Raw genomic sequence first — 24,520 nt, forward strand, 5'->3', positions numbered from 1 at the left:
GATTATGCTTTGGAATAAAGTTGGATATAATCTCCTGATGGAAAGGAACACTTTCTGCTTGGATTCAGACCCCCACCCCCAAAAATAGATGCATCCCATGCTCTCTGAAGCCAATGTATTTGCCTAAGGACCCCTTGAATTCCAGGAATTGTAGTCCAAGGTTTACATTTCCAAATTTTTGTTCCTCTCTGCATTTTCTATGGTGACTCCAGAATCAGGGCCTATGTTTTAGAGTTTTAACTTTAAATTTTGATAATGTAATGTTTTAAATTGTTTGAATTGCTTAATTGTATTTTGCATGTTTTATAGTGTTTTAACTTGGATTGCTTTAGATTTTTAAGCCACCTTGGGTCTCTGTACTGGGAGGAAGGCAGGATATAAATACACATAAACATAATAATAATAATAGGTCCCTATCCAGGGTAAGGGCAATTGGGTTTTGGATGCTAATTATGGCTCATTTGGCCCATGCATCCTTGCGCACTTCAAGAGAGGCAACCCATTCTAAGGGCCTGGCTCTTTTGCTTTTGCCCCGAAACCTGCTCCGCCGACTGAGCCTTTGTTCTGGGCCACTTCAGTTCTGCTTTGGCTTCATAACAACATGGTCAGCAATTAGAGAGGCAGCTTTCTGGAGCTGAGCTTGCGGGATCAAAGCAAAGGGACATAGAGAGATTTTGCTGCCAATTAAATTTATCAGGGAACAACCAAGTGGGTGGGCTTCGCTTTTGCTCAGAGGCTGACAAAGCGCTGTATTTGGGACCAGGAGGGGATTTTTAGAGGGCTGGCATGACACAGCGGTCTGAATGCTGGACGACAACTCTGGGGACCGGGGTTCGAATTCTCATTTGCCCTCAGAAACCCATTGGTGGCCTTGAGCAAGTCATACATTTTATTGTATTTTATTGTATGGTTATGGTGGGTGGGTCGGTGGGATTATGGGGCATTGTATTTTAATGCGTTTTAATATTATTGTAAGCCACCTCGATTCTCATTATTCAGAGGAAGGCAAACTCCTGAACAAACCTTGCCAGGAAAACGCCGTGATAAGAGTCGCCATAAGTCTGAAACAACTTGAAGGCACACAACAACAACAACAACAACAACAACAACAACAACAACTGAGGATTTCTCCCCTTCATTAGAACTCTTACCTTTTGGGGCAGCCCTATAGCTTTTGGCTCAGCTCAGTTTCAATCTGTCTATGTGCCCCATACATTCCAGTCCTATAAATATCTGTCTATGAATGTCTGCTTTTGACATCATCCCCTTAAATCTGCACCAGCCCAGCCTGACAAAGCGATCAAGGCAACTCACAAGCTCACCGCCTTTGTGACATTTTGGAAATACTAACAAAGGCATGGCATAATCCAGGCTCATGGAGCATGCAAGCACTTTGGGGGGTTGCTTTTTAATTTTTCTGTTTCGGCACGTGCTCTTCGTCTCTGTTCGCAGTCGCGCGTCGGATGGAAACGAACAGGCTGTTCTGATGGTTCTGGGCCAGAGGCCAAGTGGTCTTGTGTCTTATTATGATTTTAAACCCATTTAAAAGAGCCCAAATTGCCCATGCAAGAACAGAGCACATTAGGCAAAAACTCTGCTAAACCTAAGGTGCTAAACAGTTCAGATATCAGTTTCTGGGAGCTACTTTGTGCAGCAACTTTGCCAACATGAAGCGATGCTTGAACCAAAACTTACAAAAGGTGGGTAGTAACAAAGACTTAAAATTCAGAGTTACAGGATGTTTTGTGTAAAATTAAAAAGGAATCACCTGGAGAAATTATGCCGTCAGGCTTTGCATATATTGGCCTAAATCCTACAATGTCCCAATTAGAATAAGACCCTCTGAATCAATTAGAGGTATATAAGCAACGGCTTCCCAGTCCCTAAAAAATCATGGGGTCTGCCCTTGGACTAACAAGGGAAATTTGGCCCTTCATTGTGTACAGACACACTTTGCTTTTCCCAGAGTCCCCCCCGGGATATGGCTGGGGGATTCTGGGATTTGGAACTTGCAAAACCAAAGATGTTGCTGAGCTCTGGCTGGATAAAGCTTGATCCTGTGTATGAAAATGGGAGGCAGAGTTGTGTGTGTGTGTGTGTGTGTGTGTGTGTATCCAGAAAGCTCTAGCGACCCTAATTCATCATGCAAATTGCAAGGGGAGAAGGCATTACGGGGGATAATGCTATCGCCCTGCAACACGCCAAGGCTCAGCCTGCTTGTCCCCACGGCTGCATGCGGGCTCCCTTTGTCCCCAGGCCAATTCATGCGCTGCCTTTACTCATCCTCTTGCTATCTCTGCTTCCCACCAGCGATCATCACGGTCCCACCAGGACAATTCACCTAGATATCCTTCTCTCGCCTGGCCTCCCTTCCCTCCTCCCCAATCCTTGGATACGGTTGGATTTCTTGCATTAAACCACTTCGTCAGGAGCGCTTGCAGAGAAGACAGGCCTCCGTTTTCAAACCGACATTTCATAGGTGTAACCCAGGACCAAGCAACCTCAGAGTGTGGTCAAGATGGCAAAAATACAAAGAACGCCCAAATTAGAAGACGATGCTGCTGTTTGCTTTTGGCTGAACTTCCTGGGAAGGGCAAGACTCTGTCCCCTTCTTTCTGCCAGGTTAGTTGAGTGCAAACTATTTTTATGCTTTGACATTAGTTTGCAGCAGTTGGAGTAAGCTGAGGGCCAAAGGGGAAGAGGAAAGAGAAATGGGACATTTCAAAAGTGGGAAGAGAGAGCATTAACTGGGACTGTTCCCGACAAAATTGTGACATTTGGAGGATATGCATTTTGCAACCAAGCCCTGGAAAAGTGAAGGTGAAGGTGAAGCAGCTCAGGCTTTACAGACACAAGGTTCTGGCTTCAAATTCTGACATCTTTAGGTACAGGATGGAAAAGACCTCGGTTTGAAATACTACCGGCTTTGCTCCTTGCAAATGCAGACACATTTCCTACAATTTAGCTTAGCCCAGAACTGACAGGCAGAAAACTTTCCCCAACACAAACTTTTGGGTATTGACCAAAGTGAATGGTTTTCTGTTCATCAAGTTGAATGGAAAGGGAGCTTTGAAGACATTAAAAAAAAAACAAAAATATTGGGGAGTTTTGGGAATTGTAGTTCAAAATAGGAACATATCCCAAGCTCTGGGTATGAAAACAATGACTCAGTGTTAGGTTTTGCTCAAAGGGAACCCTAAAGTTTCTTTCCTCTTCTTCCTATGGTATCTGACCATTGGATCAATGAGAAGAGGAATTGAAAACAAAGACTGAAGAACCCTTTCCCAAGAAGTGGAAAGCAAGGGTGACTTTGAAACCAGAAGGAAGCCTTCATCCAAGCTTGGGAATGCAACATGGGTTCAGCTACAATCCTGGTGTGCCAGGAATCCCCAATTTTATCCCCACCGTTGAGCAAATCCTTGCAAATGGTGCTGTTGTGGTGTGCCTTCAAGGGATTTCTGACTTATGGCAAGCCTAAGATGAAGCTTTCATGGGTTTTTCCCAAGCCAAGAGTGTGTCGCTTGGCTAAGATCATCCAGTGGGTTTTTGCATGGCTGAGTGGGCATTTGAACCCTGGTCTCCAGAGCCGTGGTCCAACGGCATCTTCAAATGGTGTGGCACATGGCATCTGCTCCTTTGCCATGGGACCCTGAACAGATAGGGGCACAACCTGGGCATGTTGGGCCATAGGAACCTGCTGGCTTTTGACTCCAATGTCTCAGTCCAAAAGCACACACCTTGCCGCCCCACAATGGGGAAGCCAAAAAGCAAAAAAGCCCTTGATGGAGAAAAGGCCCAGGGCAGGTTCAAAGGGCCCATTGTTCGCCTCTTTCCCAGCCCACCTGCCTGGGCTTTATGACTGTCCTCCTCGCTGCCATCCATCGCTGGCTCAGAGACTGGTACAGAGGAGGAAAATCTTCAGTGCCAACATCTAACAAGCAACTGAAGCTACAGGCAATTAACCCTGAAGCGTTTGCAAAAGAGCCATGTGTGGAAAGGAAAGCGAGAAGAAACTCAGACAGAGGAAAAAAGAATGAGAGAGAGACAGAAAGAGATAAAGAGAGAGGGTAGCAATGAGGATGTGCCACTGTCTTCCACTCTCAGCTCCCTTTGGTGGCAGAAAAGAGACTGAATGAGAAGGAATTCCAGGCAGCCAAGAGAAGGAAGGAAGGAAAAAGAAAGAAGGGAGGGAGAAAGGGAGAGGGGAAAGGGAGGGAAGGAAGGAAGGATATATAAGATTAACAGGAAGGTAAGAGGAAGGGTAAGGGAAGGAAGAAAGGAGGAAGTCAAAATAGGAGGAAGGAAGGAAGGAAGGAAGGAAGGAAGGAAGGAAGGAAGGAAGGAAGCCCCATAAAGACAAAGCGAAATTCCTTGCAGACTTGAGGACCTGGGAGGTGGCCATTTGCTCTCCCTCTAAAGAAGACGCCATCCTGGCAGTCAAGAGCAACAGCAGGGCTTTCTAGGCCAAACCAAACACAGGACAAGATCACACAGGATCCCTTTGATCCCAAGGGAAAAGATCTTTCTCTAAAGAGGTTTTTTTAAAAAGGATTCAGATCATTTTCTGCACAAATCAACATGATGGCCATGACCTTCTACAGTCTTATATAGCCAGGGTCCAAACTATCTGAAAAATGGTGTCCTTCTCTCTGTCCAAGGTGACCAGTGGGTTTCATGGCCAAGCTGGGAATCGAACCCTGGTCTCCAAAGTCATAGTCCAACACCCAAACCACTATTTCCCTGCTCTTCCAAAAGGCTGAATTGCCTTTTGAGAGGCACAGTTACTTGCTCCTAGCTAAAAATATGTGGTCCCATCCCTTTCGCCTTCGGGAAAAACTGATGCAAAAGGTGCACTGAGCTCATCAGTGCTTTGGAAAGTATACTTTAAATACAAATGCTTCCCTTCTCAGCCCTTTCACTCTTTCCTAAGATGGTGCCTGCCAGAAACACAGCTTGGCAAAATGACTTTTGTGATTACAACTTCCAGATCCTGCTGTTGGCGCGGTTGGAGGCTGGAGGTTAGGCAAGTTGCAGGTTAAAAAGAAAAAAGGTAACTTTTCCAATGTCTGCTAAACATGTTGCACCTCCTTTAAAAACAGTGCCAGCACACTTGCCTCAAAGATACGGTTTAAACCCCCCCCCCAAAAAAAAAAACCCCAAAGGCAAGCGTATGCAGTTTTCAATTGCTAGGCTAATTGATTAATTAACTAAAGCATATGATTAATTGGCAGAGATTTCTTTAATTGGGTGACAGCTACTCAGCAATTTGACTTTGGGGGGGGGGGAAGGATGGGAGAAAAAGGAGTCCCCAATGAGCCTCCAAGCTCAGCCAAATCTACCCATAAACCTTTATTCCAAAAAAACCACGGTCCTGGTGGGGATGCTGGTTGTCGACTGCTGACACAAAGGGACACAAGACAGGTGAAAGATTCAATAATAATAATAATAATAATAATAATAATAATAATATGTTGAGAGACCTTGTAACACCTTTGAGACTAAAGAAAGAAAGACATTGGCAGCTGAAGCTTTCCTAGACTTGAGTCTACTTCCTTAGATGCCTCAATAAGGTGTGTTAACCATTGGCAACCAGGTTATTATAAGTGGCCCTGCTGTAGGTATGTTTTTACACAAGCACCCAAGCAAAAAGAAAAAGAAAAAGGTGGCCTCTACTCCTCAAAATAAAAACCCCAGGGTCCCTGCTTGCTTTGGATTTCCAAACTCTCGTAAGGCTTTATATTTCCAGAACCAGAGACCCAAATTCGCTACTTTCCTCCCATTTTCAGCAAGCCTAAAAAGGTGATTCCTGGGAGAAACCTAAGACCGTCACAACACATTTGGGAATTGGCACAACCAGTGTGGCATAGTGGTTTGAGCACTGGACGATGACTCTGGAGACCAGGGTTCGAATCCTGGCTTAGCTATAAAACCCACTGTGTCACCTTGGGCAAGTCCCACTCTCTCAGCCGCAGGGGAAGGCAATGGCAAACCTCCTCTGAACAAATCTTGCCAAGAAAACCAAGAGAAGCATAATGGAAACCCAAGGAATAAATATGATGGACACTTTGGTTTGAATGTGGGACTGTAACTCTGGAGACCAGGGTTCGAATCCTGGCTTAGCTATAAAACCCACTGGGTCACCTTGGCCAAGTCACACTCTCTCAGTCTCAAGGGAAGGCCATGGCAAACCTCCTCATCGTGGCAAGAAAATCCCGGGATAGGTTCGCCTTAGGATTGCCATAAGTTGGAAAGGACCAGGGGAGGCTGGAATGGGGCAATGAATCAACTCAGGGATTCACCTCAAATTTTAAAGGCATTGTTCCTGATGCTGGACACTAGCCCCCCCAAATAGTTCAACCCTTCAAATTGCACCTTTATAGAATTCATACTAAAACCAGGAGTAGATTCATAATGCTGCTGGCCTTTCAAACACCAGCCTCCGTCGTTCCTCTCCGTTGCAACTCAAGAGGCAACACACAAGCAATAAAATAAATTAAAATAAAATATGCAGCATGATTTTAAGGCCAAGTTTCCCCACTTCCTTCCCCTCCATTACCATTGCTTTTAGAAACATCTTCCTTGGCGAAACAACAACAACAAAATGAAGATTTCCAAAGCATGCAATCCATCCTTTTGTGCCTCTTCCGCTGGCCTAATAAAGGTATTGCCACAATATGGGATTGAATAAATGACGCTCCATTCACTCGATCATTTATTGACTCATGCATGCCTCTCCCTCTTCTGCAACGCTCAAAGAGATCCATTTGAACAGTTAAGAAAACCACACATGTTCCAAAGCTCTCCCTTTTTTGGCTGGCTTTGCCTCGCTCCCCACAAGTCGGCCCCAAAAGGGAAGAAGATGAGCTTCCTAGAGAAATGAGTAAAAGGAAGAGCGGCCGCAGAGAGCATCTCCTGCATCACCAAAAGGTGTGTGTGATGAGACAAGTGGCACGGAGATGCAAAAGCCAAGAGCGTATCCTTCATCCAGGAGCAGACCCAGGCCTTTTGCTGCCTGAGGCACAGGAGCAAATGACAGCCAAAAAGTCAAGGGCAGGATATGACGCAAAGTCTAGTACCCAAAGGGTGAAATATGACCCAAACTCTAGGACCCAAAGGGCGGGATATGACCCAAGTCTAGTACCCAAAGGGTGGAATATGACCCAAAAAGGGTGGAATATGACCCAAAGTCTAGAACCCAAAGGGTGGAACATTACTCAAAGTCTAGGACCCAAAGGGCAGACTATTACCCAAAATCTAGTACCCAAAGGGTGGGCTATTCCCCAAAGTCTAGTACCCAAAGGGTGGGGTATGACCCAAAGTCTAGGACCCAAAGGGCAGACTATTACCCAAAGTCTAGGCCCAAAGGGTGGAATATGACCCAAAGTCTAGGACCCAAAGAGCAGACTATTACCCAAAGCCTAGTACCCAAAGGGTGGAACATTACCCAAAGTCTAGTACCAAAAGGGTGGAACATTACCCGAAGTCTAGTACCAAAAGGGTGGACTATTACCCAAAGCCTAGTACCCAAAGGGTGGAATATGACCCAAAATGTTAGCCAAAGTGGTGTAGTGGCTTGAGCATTGGACTTTGACTCTGGAGTTCAGGGTTTGATTCCCAGTTCAGCCATCAAATCCACTGGGATAGCAATGGCAAGCCTCCTCTGAACAGATCTTGCAAAGAAAGCCCCACGATAGTTTCCCCTTGTGTGTGTGTGTGTGTGTTGGATGCCTTCAAGTCATTTCCGACTTATGGCAACCCTAAGGCAAACCTATCACATGGTCTTCTTGGCAAGTTTCTTCAGGGAAGCGTTGCCATGGCCATCCTCTGAGGCTGAGAGAGTGTGACTTGCCCAATGTCACCCAGTGGGTTTCCATGGTAGAGCAAGGACTTGAACCCTGCTCTCCAGAGATGTCGTCCAATACGCAAACCAATACACTACTCTGGGGTGGCCATATGTCAACTGGAAGGCATTCAACAACAACTACTGAGACCTTACTCTGGCTCTGAAGGTAGGAAATTTTCTCACACCCTTCTCTTCCATCCCTGGCAGTAAAAATGCAACGGCAACCACATAATTACCTCACAGTTTGCTGGCTTTTCTTGACACTCACAATCTGTTCCCTAAGGGAACTGCCTCCTCACTCGCTCTGCCTAATGGTTAGAGCTGGGCCGCCTCCGTCAGCCGTCATCGCTATGCTAAAACAGATAGTGGTTCCATGTCAGTGGGGTACCAAATCTGCTCCTGGTTTTAGCTTGAACTTTAAACCAGCCAGCCAAGGTAAACTGAACCCTATCTTCTGAACCCTTGAAAATCTAAAATCCAGAGCAGGTTCGCCACCTGGAACTGACATGGAGCCACTGGTCACTGCCATACTTAAAAGAGAAGAAAATTTTGCAAATGTCAGGATCAACACCTTGAAAGAAGCCCAGAGGAAGGAAGGAAGGGACTCAGCTTGGTTTTAGGCAACATCCTTCCTCCTGCCTTTGTCTCCAGTGACCATCATTAAAACTGAACTGGTCACTTCATCTCCAAACCCACAATGTTTTGCATTTCAATGGACATTGTCACACACAGCCTGGAGTCTCCACTCCACCCCATGCATCTGAAAACATGGGCTCATGTCTAATAAAAGCTCATGCTACCAAGTTTTACCAGTTTCCAAATGCATCTGAGGATGCAGACTTAAGTCTAGGAAAGCTCATGCTGCCAATGTCTTTCTTTCAGTTACTCTCAAATGGGCTACATACTAACACGGCTATATCTCTAAAGTCTCCAAGGTGCTACAAGACCGCTTTGCGCACTGATTGTCCAGACTAACATGGTTAGATCTTTGGATTCTGCTTGAAGGGATGTCACACTGAGGATGGAGCAAGCTTGTTATCTGCTGCTCCAGGAGTAACAACATGGGAGACCCAGCACCAGGTGGTCCTGGTAGACCATTTCCCCTCCTCAAGACCATTTCTTGCGCCTGCTGACCACAATGGCAGGGGAGTAGGTGGCACCTGGGCAATGTATCCTCCAATCTTCCTCCCCAGCCCCCACTGTCAAAAGTGATGCCCACTTTCCTGCCCGGTGCCTTTTACCTACCTCCACCCATTGCCCTTGGGACTGCATGAGGAGCACCACGCAAGGGTCCGACTTGTTGAGGGTGTCGCGGTCGAGGAGGTGCTTGCAGCTGACCCGGAGCTCCACCTTGGAGACGCAGGTGGCTGAGACCACCCCGAGGTTGGCCTGGGAGCCTGGGTCCAAGAGGTCATTCATCCTCACTGGCGAAGAAGGTCCAAACTCAAAGGCCTGAGCAGGTGGCAGAGGCAGGGAAGCACTCACTGGTGATAGACGCAGGGACTGGCGGGCATTGGCTGGCAACAAAGGCAGGTGCGGGGGACCGTTTGGTGGACTTGGAGAGTCTGGTTAGGCTTCAGCCAGCTCTTGGTCACAATCCTCCATTTAATTGCCCCTTGTGCCAGCCTTGTTGGAAGTGCCGCCACTTGTTTCGTGAGTTGCCAAGGGAAGCGAATTAAGAGGAGGTTTTCCTATTTTTTTTCCTGCTTGCAAATTAAAAAGAGGCGGCAGTCTGTGGATGTCCTCCTCCTCCTGGATGCCAGATCCTGCACTGTCTCCCTTGGCATTTGGCACAGACTGAACCCGGGTGCAGATGTCTCCTGGCTCTCGCTGGAGGAACCGGAGAGGAAAGGCAGAGAGGGGGCTCTCCGTCTCCTGGCTTCTCCCAATCCCTTTGGCAATTCAGGAGGAAACTGCTTTTTTTGGAGGGGGAGCGTTGTCAGGGAAGAGAGCTGAGTCTTTTTTGGAAATGAAATCTCACAGCCGTCTCCTAGATTCTTGGATTCTGGGTAGAAAGAGCTGATTTCAGATTTCAGACGGTGCCATCTCTACCTCGGGAAGCCTTGGTTCTCCGCTTCTCTGCTAAGATGGAAGGAGAAAGGCCAATGCACAGCCACAAGGCACCAACTGGTCTCTTGGTGCAAGGGGCATGGAGTAGGACTGAGAGGGCTACCTTGCCATGGAGAGGTAGCCAGGTCACTCAGGCGGCATCCTGTGGGTCAGAAAAAGAAACAAAGGTGAGCAGACAGCTTTGCATCTTCACTGTTCAGAAAATGGCAAAAATATCCTACAAGGTTAAGATGAGGAGGGGTTACCCAATCTAGAACCATGGATTGTGCCTACTGGGCTCACCTAATGCCATGGAAGATCCACAGCTAATTCACTCCCAAGAGATGGCTACCTGTCTTCTACTTAGAAACAAAGAATAGACTCCACCAGAAAACCCTGCAGACTGTAATGGGAAGGTCAGTTTTTTGGGGGCTACACCCCTTTCCAGACCTTAGCAGGTGGACATTTGGAGAGTTGTATTCCAAAAAGGGAACTTTTCTAAGCTCCGATTTTATGTCTAAGAGCCAAGGCTGCGTCAAAGATGGTGCAGTCATTGCATGGGAGTGTGTTGGGAATGTTGTGAGTCGCTGCAGCCCAAGTGCTCTCCTGCAACCCTTTCAAAAAGTGCAGTGGGACATCACACGGGGCTCTGGCTCTTTGGCTAAGAACGTCAAAACAGCAGGATCTTGAACTCTGTACCTATGTTGGTGGCTGTGATGGGCCAGTTTTGGCTCATCCAACTGGCTTAGTTGGCAGCAGCCACTAATGGGAAACCAGTTAAACATAACAAAAGTGAGCTTTTCTAGAGCTTGGAAATGTTGGTGCCGCTGCTAAGAGGTTAACTGTGAAATTAAAAAAAAAACTAAAGCTTGCTAGAAATGAAGGGTGAGGAGTCGAAGTGAGAAGAAACGCTGAAATAATGCCGTTGGTGTTTGACCATTAAAGCAATAAATTAAAAACCCATCTCTGATTTAAAAAAATAGGGAGATTAATTTTAATATTTCCAACAAGTGTTCACTCCATGCATCTGAGGAAGGAGAGCAAGTCTTTATAAGCTTATGCCACTGCAACTTCTTTCGCTCAAAGGTGCTACAAATCCCTTTGCAGACTGGTTTTCCAGACTAACATGGCTACGTCTCACGAATCCTGTTTCCAGGCTTTGTTCTTCACACAACGAACAACTGGCCCACAGAACTCACTGCCACTTGAGGAACATAAGGTTAAGGTGGGCTCCAAAGGGCAATTCCCAAACAAACTCTTGGAGGAAAAAGAGGACTTTATCAGGGGGTGACTGGCCCTGAAAAGGAAATAGTTCCTTCCCAGAGGAAGGAAGAAAGGAAGAAGAGGGGAAAAGGAGAAGAGGAAAAAGGGGGGGAAGGAAGGAAAGAAAGAAGGGAGGGAGGGAGGGAGGTAAAAGAAGGACAGGGGAAGGAAGGAAGGAAGGAGGGAGGGAGGGAGGGGAAGGTAGAAAGGGAGTGGAGGAGGAAAGGAGGGAGGGAGGGTAAAAGAGAAAAAGAAGGGAAGAGAAGGACAGAGGAAGGAAGAGAGGAAGGAGCAAAGGCAGAAAGGGAAGGAAAGGGAGGGAAGGAAAAAGAAGAAAAATAAGCAAGAGGAAAGAAAAAAAGGGAGGGAGGGAAGGAAGGAAAGGGAGCAAAGGGAAGGAGAAAGAAAAAAGGGAGGAAGGAAGAAAGGAGAAAGGAGAAAAAAGGAAGAGGGAAAAGAAGGACAAAGGCAGGAAAGAAGGAAACAGGGAAGGAAGATAGTTTCAAGTACTTCATCACAAAATTAAGGGGAAGAAAGATGGTGGGGAATGGCCTCATGACTCCCCAAAAATTCACTTTGAAGGAGGGTTAAAATCCCAAGAAAGGCTCCTGCTGGATCCACATGAACTTAAGGCTCTTAAGGCTCTGGGTTCCTTTGGTTTCTGTTACACAGAACCATTCAGAACTTACTTGGACAGAACTGGCAGTTTAGGGGCTACCAGTAGTTTTGGATCCTTGAATGGCAACTGTTGGGGAGCAAGAGGGGTCCCCCATTTGGAGTGGCAGTGCCCATGTGGGCGAAGGCGGGCATCTTCCTCCCCAAGCCATTAATTGGCCACAGCTGCTGCCTGGTTTTGATTGACAGGAGCGCTTTGGGTTTCCACATCTCTCTCTCTGATGCGCAAGAGACACATCTGGCAGGACACAAAGATACACGCTTGTACACAACATCCAGACCCATTGGTACAGCCCCCCCCCCCATGTAGCACCTGTGCAAAGCCCCTAGAACATGCATGCACAGCGGGGTCAATCTCCCCACATTTCCTTGGTTATTCTGCTTGTTAGCGGTGCATCTGAGATGGTAAGAAAGAGAGGGAAAAAGAATACATTTATGAGATTATGGGTATTAAAAGCAAAGCAACTTGCGAAGTCAAATAGGCATCAAACAGGTCATGGATTGCGCTGTTCATCACCAAAGATGTGGGAAACAATTTGTAGGGAATGATGTGATATAAATGGGTTTATACCCAATGCACAACACACACAACCATATGCTTACAGTTACACATCTCTTTTCCAAATACCTTCCCCCATTCTCTCTCCCTCTCTCTCTCTCAGATCCATCCAAAATGATGAGCCAACAGCTGTATGTAAGCACATGGTTGTGTGTGTTGTACACCTTCAAGTCGTTTCTGACTTATGGTGACCCTATGGGGTTTTCTTGGCAAGATTTGTCCAGAGGAGGTTTGCCATTACCTTCCCCTGAGGCTGAGAGACTGTGACTTGCCTTAGGTCACCCATCGGGTTTATATCACACCATTCTCCACAAATTGTTTCCCACATCTTTGGTGATGAACAGCGCAATCCACAGCTTATTTTCTTGTGCTCAATACAAGGATCGTGGCTCATGCTTTCTAGTGCACTGCCATTTGTTCACACACAGGTTGGACCTTCCTTGGTGCCACTTTTTAAGTAGAACTCACACCTAAAGCATCTTCTAGATGAGGGTTTACTCACTCACTGAGAAAGAAAAACAGTCACCTGTGGCTTGATGTTTGCTCGAGTCTAATCTGTCGGTGCAAATGCACAGAGATGGTCCTGTATATTGATTTAAAGACACAGATAAGATACAGCCATGTTTAAAAGAACCACATTTAAAATGCAATCTAACTGTGAATGTCTGTGTCTTCCAGTCTCCTATCAGTTTAAGGCAACTTCTTTCGTTTCTTAGGGTTTGCTTAGGCAAGGAACCTGCAGCGATGCTTTTGCCAACTCCTTCCTTTGAAATGTCACCTCCGGCACCTAGGGATCCCTTGGCGGTCTCGCCTCCAAGTCCTAACCAGAGCTAACCCTGCTTACCTTCCAACACCAAGCCATGCATTTGTATGCATTCGCATGTGCCTTTAAGCTGCCTGTCAACTTACGGTGACCCTCTACATTTCTGAGAGTTTTCTTTTCCTGAGGCAAGGTACCCTCAAATATGCTTTTGCCAGCACCTTCCTTTGCAATATTGCCTCACAGCACCTCTCTCTCTCTCACTCTCCTCCAAGTCCTAACCAGGGCAGACCCTGCTTAGCAGCCAAGATCAAACCAGGTCTGTGAGGATGCGCCTTCAAGCTGCCTATCAACTTATGTAGACCCCATGGGTTTCTTTGTCACTTGGGCAAGGGACCTTGAATTTTTCTGGACAAAGGGCCCTCAGAGGTGCTTTTGCAACTTCCTCTGCCATATCCCCTCTCTCTATCCCTTGGCGGTCTCCCCTCCAAGTCCTAACCAGGGTGGACCCTGCTTAGCTTGCAAACCCAGACCAGATTCTGATACCTCTAAGATAGTCATTAGACCACAAGCCCTAGGGACCCAAAGAAGACTTTCCTAAGAGTCCAGCCCCATTCATTCTTAAAGTGGGGTGCAAGAGGGGCTTGCTCTGCCTGCTCTGCCCGACTGCCCTTTTCCCTCCCAGGGCCCAGGGAGCCCATTCCCGCGTGCAAAGGGTCCCTGGAACCCTGACACGTGTCTCCTGGGGCAGATCCTGAGCCCCTTCCTTAGGCTGAAGAGACCCCTTTAGCATCCTTCTATAGAGACCCTTGCAGCCCATTCCTTGGAGATGGAGGGCAGCAGGAGGGCGCCCCCCAGCGGTTGCCCCGGGTCTTACCTGCTCTGCAGGTCCTTCTCTTTCTGCTGCTGCTGCTGCCTCCGCTCTGCAAAGACTGGAGAGAAAGGCAAGAGGAGCAGCAGCCTCCCAACAGATGGAGATGGAGGAGGAGGAGGAAGGCTTAACTGCTTCGGTGCCAGGCTGCTCCAGGGGCAACTGGGGGAGAGGGAAGGGAGGGTGCCTTGCAAAAGCCCTCCTGGAGACCCCCAGGGCTTCCCCCACCTTTGCTTTCACACCTGCAAGCCCTTGGCAAACAGAAACAGGTGGCCCTCAAAGAGAGAGAGAGAGAGAGAGAGAGAGCCCTGGGAGGCTGAGGAATCAGTACAGAGAGAGAGAGGTCATGCAGACCCTTTGAGGCTCACTGGAAGAAAGAAGTTGGCAGCAGCAGCAGCTGCTTTCCTAGACTTCAGGCTACTTCTTCAGGTGCATTTAGATGCAATAATAATAATATGTAGAGGGATCCTGCAGCTCCTTTGAGACCCACTGAAAGAAAGAAATCCGCAGCAGGAGGTTTCCTAGATTTAAGTCTACTTCCTCATGCATTTAGATGCAATAATAATAATAATAGTAATAATAATAATAATAATGTGTAGAGAGATCTTGTAGCACCTTTGAGACTAACTGAAAGAAAGTTGGCAGATGAGCTTTCCTAGACTTAATTAATGATGATAATAATAATAATAATAATAATATGCAGATAGATCTTGTAGCACCTTTGAGACTGAAAGAAAGAAGTTGGCAACAGGGGCTTCTCTAAACTCTACTTCCTCAGATGCATTTAAGTGCAATAATAACAATAATAATATGTAAACAGATCTTGCAGCCCCTTTGAGACTCACTGGAAGAAAGAAGTTGGCAGCAATTTCTAGGTGAGCCCAGCAAGTCACACTCTCTCAGCTTCAGGGGAAGGCAATGGCAAACATCCTCTGAACCAATCTTGCCAAGAAAACCCCAGGATAGGTTCACCTTCGGGTCACCATAAGTCGGAAATTACTTTAAAGCACACAACAACAACAACAACAACACAAACTAGCGCACTGTGGCAACCTGCTGCATCGAAATGGGCATGCCAATCCTGCATTCACTTTCAGAAACACACAAACACATGCATTCTGACATGTGCCACCATCGGGAAGGGCACAAACTCCTGATTTGTTGGATCTGCGAAAGGACAGAATTAGCCAATATTTCCAAGGTATTTGCAATGCAAATGTGCCGGATGAGCATGTTTAATGTAGGGCACGGTGGGAGCTAATCCCCTCCTCGCTGGCAGAAATAGGACAGCGGTGTCTTCTTCTTCTTCATCGCATTTGGCCCATAAAGGGTGGCATGGTTTTTGCAGAGAGGGGCATTTCCACCATGGGGTTCATTGCTCTCTTTGCACAAAACTGGAAGTGTGGGGCGAAAGAGAAAAGTGGCATATAAAAAAAGTAAACAATATATATATATATAATAAATAGGTTACTTAATGGAGCAGGTAAAAAGTGGGAACAAGGCCAAGAAAGGAAGTGTGTGCTCTTCCATTGGCTTCGCATTTTCCAAAAGGCTTTGGATAAATGCACTGGAAAGGGGACTCAGGATGATGCGCTTTTGTCAGAAAACAAGACAGGGTTTTGAGATCCCACATAAGAGAAAGGGAGCATAACTTTACACTCACTGATCAGCATCCTATTAATGACATACGCAAGGCATAAATTATACAATGGGTTCCAGAATGAATTTTTTGGACAATGTGCCATGGCCATAGTCAGCTGGTGGTTGCCTAAGTGGAGTTGCGCATGTGGTACTGTGACACATGCAGTAATACACCATGACTTTGTGCACTGCAATTACCATGGTTGTCAGCCTGGCACATTAACCACTGCTCCGCAAGCATTGCACTATGCTGGCAAAGGGCTTGTGCAGTGTAACTCCACTGATGGATATTTACACAAAGTTGAAGTGATGCAGAATCTGGGCCACTGAGTTAAACAGTGACTATGTGCCTCTGTCTCCTCGGTGAACCGTGACATCATGCAACCAAATGCAGGTGCACATCAATGCACAATGTTAATTGCACCCATGTGAAACTGTATGCAATGCACAGGTGCATCCATCCATAATGGTGACACATGTGCAGCTCCTCTCTGGCTACTTTGAACTATTCTAGATGTTCAGCATTGGACAAAAATATCCATCAGCTTCCATAGTAGAATTTAGGTGTCAAAGTTTAGCCAACGGTGAAGAAAACTACGAGTTGTAGTTCACCCACATTTGGAGGGCAGCTCTTTGCCAGCCTGTTATGGATGTCCCAAGTTACTTTCTTTACTCCTTTAAAAGAATGGCTTCTTTCACTGCGTGGATTATTTTGACAGCATTTTGTGGGTCCTAAATATTGCAATACAAACATCTGCAGTTAATAATGCCTCTGACACAGAAACCCCCTTTTGCAAATTCTTTATGTCCTTCTCATTCTCTGTCTAGCAGAAATTGGCTTTAGGGGGATGGTGAAGGAAGATTGGAGAAACACTGATGTTTGGTGTTGGGTTGCGGTGGCATATTTGCAGTAAGCAATGCAATAGAGGTTGAAATTGGGACAAATGGGGTTCTAGTGTAACTGATCCGACTGTAATCCCCCATGGACTGTGTCCCAAATTACATGACCCCTGTCTGTTCATCTGCACCGCAGCTGGGAAATATGTCCAAGGTTGGTGGAAAATGCTTCCAACCTGTGGAAAAGGCAAAGAGAGGGACACCTGCTGCCTCCCTTTTCTGTTTTGGCAGCCCAATAATACCAAGGAGCATGTGTGCAGCACCACTTGTGGCCAGGGGGCCCTAGCCCCTGAGGGCACTGGAGCATTCCCCCCCCCACTTGCACCATTGATAATCCTGCTTTGGAGAGAAGGAACCCTTCCCTCTTGGTTCATTCATCCTCTGAGTCAACATCTGAATGCAAAACCTAAGAAGGGAGAGCGGGGAAGAGAGAGAGAGATTGCTAGAGAGCGGAGGCGACATAGACATCTTGTTATGCATTTCCAGAAGGATGCACACAGCATATGCCACAGTGGGCAGTGAGGGGAAAGGGGGAAAGAGAGAGAGCAGGGGAGAAGGAACATCTTCCCAGAGAGACCCTGGCACCAACTCATGGCCCCTTGTGTGCGCAATCTGCCACCTAAGTGCATCCATGGGCAGCCGGTCTCCTCTATCCAAGAGCAAGCGCGCAAGCCACCTGCCTACCAAAGTGTAGTGTTCAGTGGGGGATAAATGAGAGCATTGCCCACCAAAAACCATTCTGTCCCTCCACATGAGCTTTTCCTTTAGTCCCCAAACATCTGGCATTGCAATGGTGAGACTCTACTATCCTTAGCCTGCAAGACCTGAACAGGGCTGTTGATGGCAGCATGACCTGGAGGTCTCTCCTTCCTGGAGTCACCTTAAGTCAAAGTTGACCTGATGGCAGTTAACAAGCGCAACATCTAAAGGAGCAAAGTTTGAGAACCATGGCACTTCACCATCCCCTTCACTTTCTGGGTTGTGTTGAGTCTTGTTGGAGCTGAGAAGAGGCAGCGGCACAAGCGGCATCAAGATAAACACTTTGGGGATGTTGAGGCCAGACGCCAGGCCACTCTGGCCAGTGGCCGGCAGTGCCCCCTCCGCACTCAGCCCCAGGGGCAGCTGCCAGCAGATGGATGCTTTTCATTAGCCTTCTTCCTCTCTTATTGCCTCAATCCATCCTTGGCCAGGCAAAGCTGGACGGGTGAGGAAGGATCTTGGATGGATGCCTCCTCTCAGCCTCCATGAAGCTGAGCCTCTCATAGCATCCTAGCTTTGGAAGGGACTCCAAGGGTCATCTATTCCAACCCCTTGACATGCAGTAAAAACATTCCTGAGAGGTGGCCATCCCAACTCCATTCAAAACCTCTGAAGGAGAACAGAAATTTATATCCCTCCTTACTCCAAAATGGGATGTAAGACCTTGGACAGCTCCCTTCCCATTCAAACCATGGCTGTATACACAGCATTCAATTAAAGCAGTTTGACCCCACTTTAACTGCCACGACTCTTTCCTACAGAATCCTGGGATTAGTAGTTTGGTGAAGCGCAAGAGCTCTCCCTGTGCACCTTCAAGTCATTTCTGACTTATGGTGACGCTAAGGCCTGGGTTTCCTTCCAAGGAGGTTTGCCATTGCCATCCTCTGAGGCTGAGAGAATGTGGCTTGTTCAAAGTCATGGCAGAGCCAGGATTTCAACCCTGGTCTCCAGAGTCATAGTCCAGCATCCAAACCTCTGTGCCATGCTGGCTCTCTGCATCTTCTTCATTATGTTTTGCTTTATTAGCAACTAAGAAGAGTTGATTTTGCAAAGCCTTCCATTGCAAAATGTGTTTAACACTTGTAAGATCTGCACCAGGGTCTTAAAACAGGAGGAAGAGTTTATTTTGACTCTTATTTTGCTATTTGTATTGAACAGTCTTTTTTGCTGCTAGGGGAAAGAGGTATTATTAGGTAATGTTTTGGGAGTATATGGGACTTTGGTCTCCTGCTGCTATTGTATTATTATTGTCTTAGTATTTGTATTGAACTGTATTTTTTACTGCTAGGAGAAAGCTGATATTTGTTAGTTAGATTAACTATGTTAGGGTATATTTTAATTTATTATGTTGATACTGTGGATTTTGTTCTTTGTATTTTTCTATATATATTCCCCTTGCTTTAGACATTAGATTTATGTTCTGTATTCTGGTTTATGTTTTCTGTATGATTTTTTTTGTACCTAATGTTCTTGTAATCTGCTTTGATTCCGTGGGGAAAAGGCAGAATAGAAATAAATTATTGTTGTTGTTATTGTTATTTAAACCTGGGATTCTCCTCCTGCAAAGTGCTTTCTGTCTGAGCCTAACTCCCTTCCCCTCAATCCAAGCAACAGCTCCTTCAATCTCAGATGGAGCCACATTATTCCAGAACTCTCCCCATCTTGAAAAACCTCTTTATGCTTTTGCATGTGTGTATTTGTATCTCTGCAAAAACCTTTTCTCCCTTCCAAACTGCATTCATGCGCAAGGCTCGGGATTAGTCAGCACTGCCTTGGCTCATCTCTGTCTTGTGCATCTGTGTTGACGTTCGCACAACAAGGTCCAAGCGGATGGCATGGAAGAAGAAGCATCTCCCCCCCTCCATCGCCATTCTTCTGATCAAGTTTCATCGCAACACCATCTGCCTTAAGCAGAATAAATCTTATTGCCTCTCCAAAGGGCATCAAGGGTCACTAGCTCCTGGTCTTGATGCTCAAAAAAACTACCGTTTGTTTACAGCCAGAGTTAATATAATATACAGTAATTGCGGCTTTGGGCGCTCGGTTTTGCTACGATCCCACCCTGAATTCATACTCACAGATGGAAGACAAGACCCAGGTGGCCAAGCAACATCAAAGTGGGGCCAAGATGGAAAAAGTTACTAATGAGAAACAGCACACAAACTGGGAGACTCTGCAGCTGTTTGCTTTTGCTTGAGTCTACTGGGAAGGGCAAGATTCTGCTTCCTCCTCCTCCTCCTCCTCCTCCTCTGTTCTTCCCATTGAGTGCAAACTTTTGTGCTTCGGATCTGATTCTCCGTGCTGCTTCTTTGCTCCCATTCGTTGTGCATGCACAACTAGAGTATGCATGGGAATGGGCATGCACTTGCAGAGCCCTTGCAAGAGCTTGTAATGTAATGCGCCCATCCCTGCGCATTTGCTACTGCAGTTCCTGCCAACATAGAATCATAGAGTTGGAAGAGACCGCACGGGCCATCCAGTCCAAACCCCTGCCATGCAGGAAATCCAAATCAAAGCATCCCCATCTCACATGTTGTAGCTGCATCCAAGGACACTATGAAACTGAGCTGTTGAAGGACGGAGGTTAGCTGACCCTCTTCTAGACCAGACTCAATGGAAGGGCCAAGGCTGATGATCAGAAAGCAAGCCATCTATCCACCCAAAACAGGACTGCCGGCCTTTTAGAAATGCTTTGTTGTTGTTGTTGTTGTTGTTGTTGTTAACCACCCTGAAGTCTATCTTGGCTCATGGCGACCCTGTGGTTGAGACATCTCCAAGGCTTACCTTATTCTCCACTGTTTTTCTAAGTCCTTGCAGGTACATACCTGCGGCATCCTTCATAAGATTCCATCATCCATCTGGATTGTGGTCCTCCTCTCTTTCTACTTCCCCTTTCCAAGAATTATTGTCTTTTCCAACAAAATGTTCATTCTCATGATGTGGCCAAAGTACGACAACAACCACAATTTCATCGCCTGAGCCTCCAGGAAAATTTCAGACTTGGTCTGCTCTAGGACCCATTTGTGGGTCTTGTTGGTCATCCATGGGATCCTCAGCACTCTTCTCCAGCACCACATCTCTAATGAATTCATTCTCTTATCGTCCATTTTTCTTAGCCGTCCAGTTCTTGCATCCATAGATTGTGGTGGGAAACATAATGGCTTGTATGATTCTGATTTTGGTGCTTAGTTGCATATCTTTGCTCTTTAGGAGCGTTTCTAGTTCTTTCATAGCTGCTTTCCCCATTCTTAGTCTTCTTCTGATTTCTTGACTGCAGCCCCAGCTCCGATCAATGTTTGATCCAAGGACTCTTTTACTACTTCTATGTCCTCATCGTCTTGCGAAGATCCTCCGAGGCCATTGTTTCTGTTTTCTTTAAGCTCAACAGTAAGACATTTTCTCCGTTGACCTTGCTCAGTAAGTTGCTCTAGGTCTTCAGTGTTTTCTGCCGCATCTGTGCTTGTCTTGCTCTTTACCATGTTGAAGTGTTGCGGTCCTTGGAAAGATGTGTTTATTTTGTGTTATAAAACAGCATCTCAAGGCTTTTTCTTCCCTTTCAAAATTCAAGGCTGCTTCCCAGGGGAAAAAACCCACACCAAACAACAGTTCTTGAAGTCTCTAGCATTAGCAGCAGTGGCCTCAGTCGGAGTTCAAGGCCAAAGCTTGGGAAATGTATTGTTGGCCTTAGTTGATGATCTCCATCTGGGCATGGACAGGGGGAGCGTGTCCCTGTTAGTGCTTTTGGACATCTCAGCGGCCTTCGATACCATTGACCACGGTATCCTTCTGGGACGCCTGAGGGAGTTGGGAATTGGGGGCACTGCCTTGCAGTGGTTCCGTTCCTACCTCTCAGGCAGGTCCCAGATGGTGGAGCTGGGGGACTGTCGCTCCGATAGGAGGGCCCTGACATCTGGTGTCCCTCAGGGAGCGATTTTGTCCCCTATGCTATTCAATATTTACATGAAGCCGCTGGGAGAGATCATCCGGAGACATGGGGCGCGGTGTTATCAGTACGCTGATGACACCCAGATAATTTTCTCTATGTCTCCGACTGATGCAGTAACTAAGGATGGCATCTCTCCTCTAGATGCCTGCTTGGCGTCGGTAATGGGCTGGATGAGGGAGAACAAACTCAGTGTGAATCCAGGGAAAACGGAAGTACTGGTGATAGGTTCCCCGGTTTCTGGTGGTGAGATCTGTCGCCCGGTCCTGAACGGGGTCACGCTCCCCCTGAAGGACTCGGTGCGCAGCTTGGGAGTGCTCCTTGACTCGTCGCTCCAGCTGACTTTTCAGGTGGATGCGACGGTCAGGAGTGCTTGTTATCAGCTTCGGCTGATACGCCAGCTGCGTCCCTACCTGGACCGAAAGGACCTAGAAACTGTTGTACATGCTTTGGTAACCTCTCGGCTGGATTTCTGCAACGCGCTCTACATGGGGCAACCCTTGTACCAAACCCGGAAGCTGCAATTGGTGCAGAATATGGCAGCCAGATTGGTCGCTGGTAGCTCCAGGTCGGACCATGTAACACCTATTCTAAAAGATTTCACTGGCTGCCTATTCGCTTCCGAGCTCAATACAAGGTGTTTGGTTTTGACCTATAAGCCCTAACATGGCTTGGGCCCAGGGTACACTTGGAGGACCGCCTCTCCCCATATAATCGCCTCGCACACTCAGAACTTACTGTTGGAGGTCCCTAGGTCCAATCATGTGCGGACCTCACAGAGGGCTTTTACTACTGCTGCCCCTCCCCTCTGGAATAAGCTCCCTGTAGAGCTTCGCTCCGACGCCTCATGAGCTGTTTTTAAAAAACAGTTGAAAACATACCTATTCCGGCTGGCCTTCCCACCTTAATTTGTTCATTTATTTTCCTGCCCCCTTTCCCCTCTTTTCTCTTTTGACCCTGGATTGATGTTTATTTTCATTTCTTTCTGCCCCTGCCATGTGATTTTTCTATTTTATTGTTTTCCTGTTCCTGTTTTGTAGTAATGTTTTTAACTGATTATTGGATTTTATCTTTGTATTGTAATGTATTTTAAATTTTTGTACGCCGCCCTGATCATATCCATGGAAGGGTGGGATATAAATAACATTTATTATTATTATTATTAGATGATAATTTCTAGGTTGATGCATCCAGAGCTGCTTCTGATTCCTTTCTAGCAACCTACTACAACTCCCAGAAGCCACAGCCCTATTGGCTAGCGGGGTTTTGGGAGATGCAGTCAACCCTCTTAACATCTAGCCAAGACAGGGGGACCAGATGTCCTAACCACAAATTGTATACCTACAAATTGTATACAAGAGGCTGCAAAATGGAGAAGAAAAATGGAGGACATGGCCAAGCAAAACACACTCACAGAAATATATCTTCATGCTTCTGAGTCATGCTCCAAATGGAGGACATTTTGGAATTCCTCCTGGAAAGCAGGAGCTCTTCCCACTGAGCACTACAGCCATCATTAACACCAACATTGGCAGCAGGAATGGTCCTAGATTTAGAATCTACTTCTTCAGATGCATCTGAGGAAGTAGACTGAAGTTTAGGAATGCTCCAGCTGCCAATGTCTTTCTTCCAGTGAGTCCCAAAGGTGCTGCAAGATCTCTCTACTTATTATTATTATTATTGCATCTAAATGCATCTGAGGAAGTGGACTGAAGTCTAGAAAAGCTCATGCTGCCTATTTCTTTCTTTTCAGTTAGTCCCAAAGGTGCTACAAGATCTCTCTACATACTGTTCTATCTAGCCATCCATCCATTTATCAATCATAGTGTAAAGCACACTTTACTTTATGAAAACCCATGCTGCCAACTTCCTTCTTTCAGTGAGTTCCAAAGGTGCCCCAAGAGCTCTCTACATACTTTGTGGGTATGCGTAGAGGGGTTACACAATTTGCACATACGCACAACAACAAGGCATAGTGCTGAGAAGCCACTTTCCTCTAGCCAGGCCCAAGGCAGAGCTGCATCCCTTGCTCCCCAGAGAGCCATCTCTGGCCGGTTAATGGGAACAAATGGCAGCCATTAGCCAAAGGACAAATCAATGGAGGATGGATCACCTTCCCCTTGGCTTCTTATATTTTCAGCACTTTGGAGAAGGCTGGTTTGGTTTACGCAGCACCACACTGTTGTAGTTGCTGTTGTGTGCCTTCAGGTCATTTGCAACTGATGGCAACCATACGGCAGATGATAAATCATGGGGTTTTCTTGGCAAGGTTTGTCCAGAGAGGGTCCGCCTTTGCTTCCCTCTGCGACTGAGAGAGTGTGACTTTACCCAAGGGTCACATTTGCTTTTGTGATTGATTTTTTTAATATTATATCCACTTCTATTAACTGCTATCTTAATTATAACATCACTATATATATAATACTAACATTATTAGATTTGGAAATAGTGAAAGCAGCCTTGTTAGGCTAAGTTTGAGCTAAGTCTAGTTTTTGTCATTTCCAAACAGTATTTCTTTGCAGTAGGTAGGGAGGGGTGTGTGTGTGTGTGTGTGTGTGTATATATATATATATATATATAGTGTGTGTGTGTGTGTGTGTGTGTAGTATACTGTATTTTGTTGTTTTTATGACAGTCTGTGGCCGTAATAATTATTGATCCTAACCAACTCGACACTCTCAAAGGCCCCTGGCTTTGGCACCGAGTGAACGGTGGGTAGATTGGATTTTCAAAAACAGCAACATCAAATTCTGTTAATTTTTGGAACCCGCTTTTGAATTGACAGACCGATCGCACAAATGTCAGCTGCTCATCCCCGAGTATTTATCTCTGGAGCAGCCACAAATCACGGATGACTCACTCCGCTGCCTTGCTTCACTCATTCTCCTCCACTTTTGTGTTTATTGCCCATCCAGGCTACTAAGCTTTTTCTTTTTCTCTTAAATGCATATTCATAAAAGAAGAAATGTGATGTGAAGTGGGTCTGTCTGTGATTCCATGTTTGCTCTTCCCAGCATATCAAGGTTATTGTGGAGGCAAAAACCGCGTCCTCCAAAGTACCTCCGCACGACACCCACCTGCTGTAGATACTCAGGTATACAGCTAGAAGTTTTAGTTAAAACTTGACCCAAAAACCCTGAGTTGACTTATCCATGGGTCTATGTAGTTACTCTACTTTAACTCTTATTTAAAAATGAGCCATCCCCCGGCAAATGGCAAGAGCATAACATGTCCCTGGAGCACTGACTACTTTGTTATCT

At 46.3% G+C, this 24,520-nt stretch overlaps 1 protein-coding gene across 3 annotated transcripts in view; it reads right to left on the reverse strand.

Moving 5' to 3' along the window:
* Positions 1-14,085, reverse strand: part of CPNE7 (copine 7) — a 41,728-nt gene extending 27,643 nt beyond the window's left edge. Inside the window, exons 1-3 of one of the 3 annotated variants that reach the window (XM_042438461.1) lie at positions 14,027-14,076; positions 12,916-12,972; positions 9,089-10,055 (exon numbers count right to left, since the gene is read on the reverse strand). In XM_042438461.1, the coding sequence (XP_042294395.1) occupies positions 9,089-9,262 (174 nt within the window). In that variant the 5' untranslated portion in view covers positions 9,263-10,055; positions 12,916-12,972; positions 14,027-14,076. Of the gene's footprint in view, positions 1-9,088; positions 10,056-10,195; positions 10,459-12,915; positions 12,973-14,026 lie in introns of those variants that run through there. The other 2 variants (XM_042438463.1, XM_042438464.1) reach the window with 2 other exon arrangements.
* Between the last annotated feature and the right edge of the window lie 10,435 nt (positions 14,086-24,520).

The sequence above is a fragment of the Sceloporus undulatus genome, chromosome 8 (assembly GCF_019175285.1).
Source record: "Sceloporus undulatus isolate JIND9_A2432 ecotype Alabama chromosome 8, SceUnd_v1.1, whole genome shotgun sequence".
Lineage (NCBI taxonomy): Eukaryota > Metazoa > Chordata > Lepidosauria > Squamata > Phrynosomatidae > Sceloporus > Sceloporus undulatus.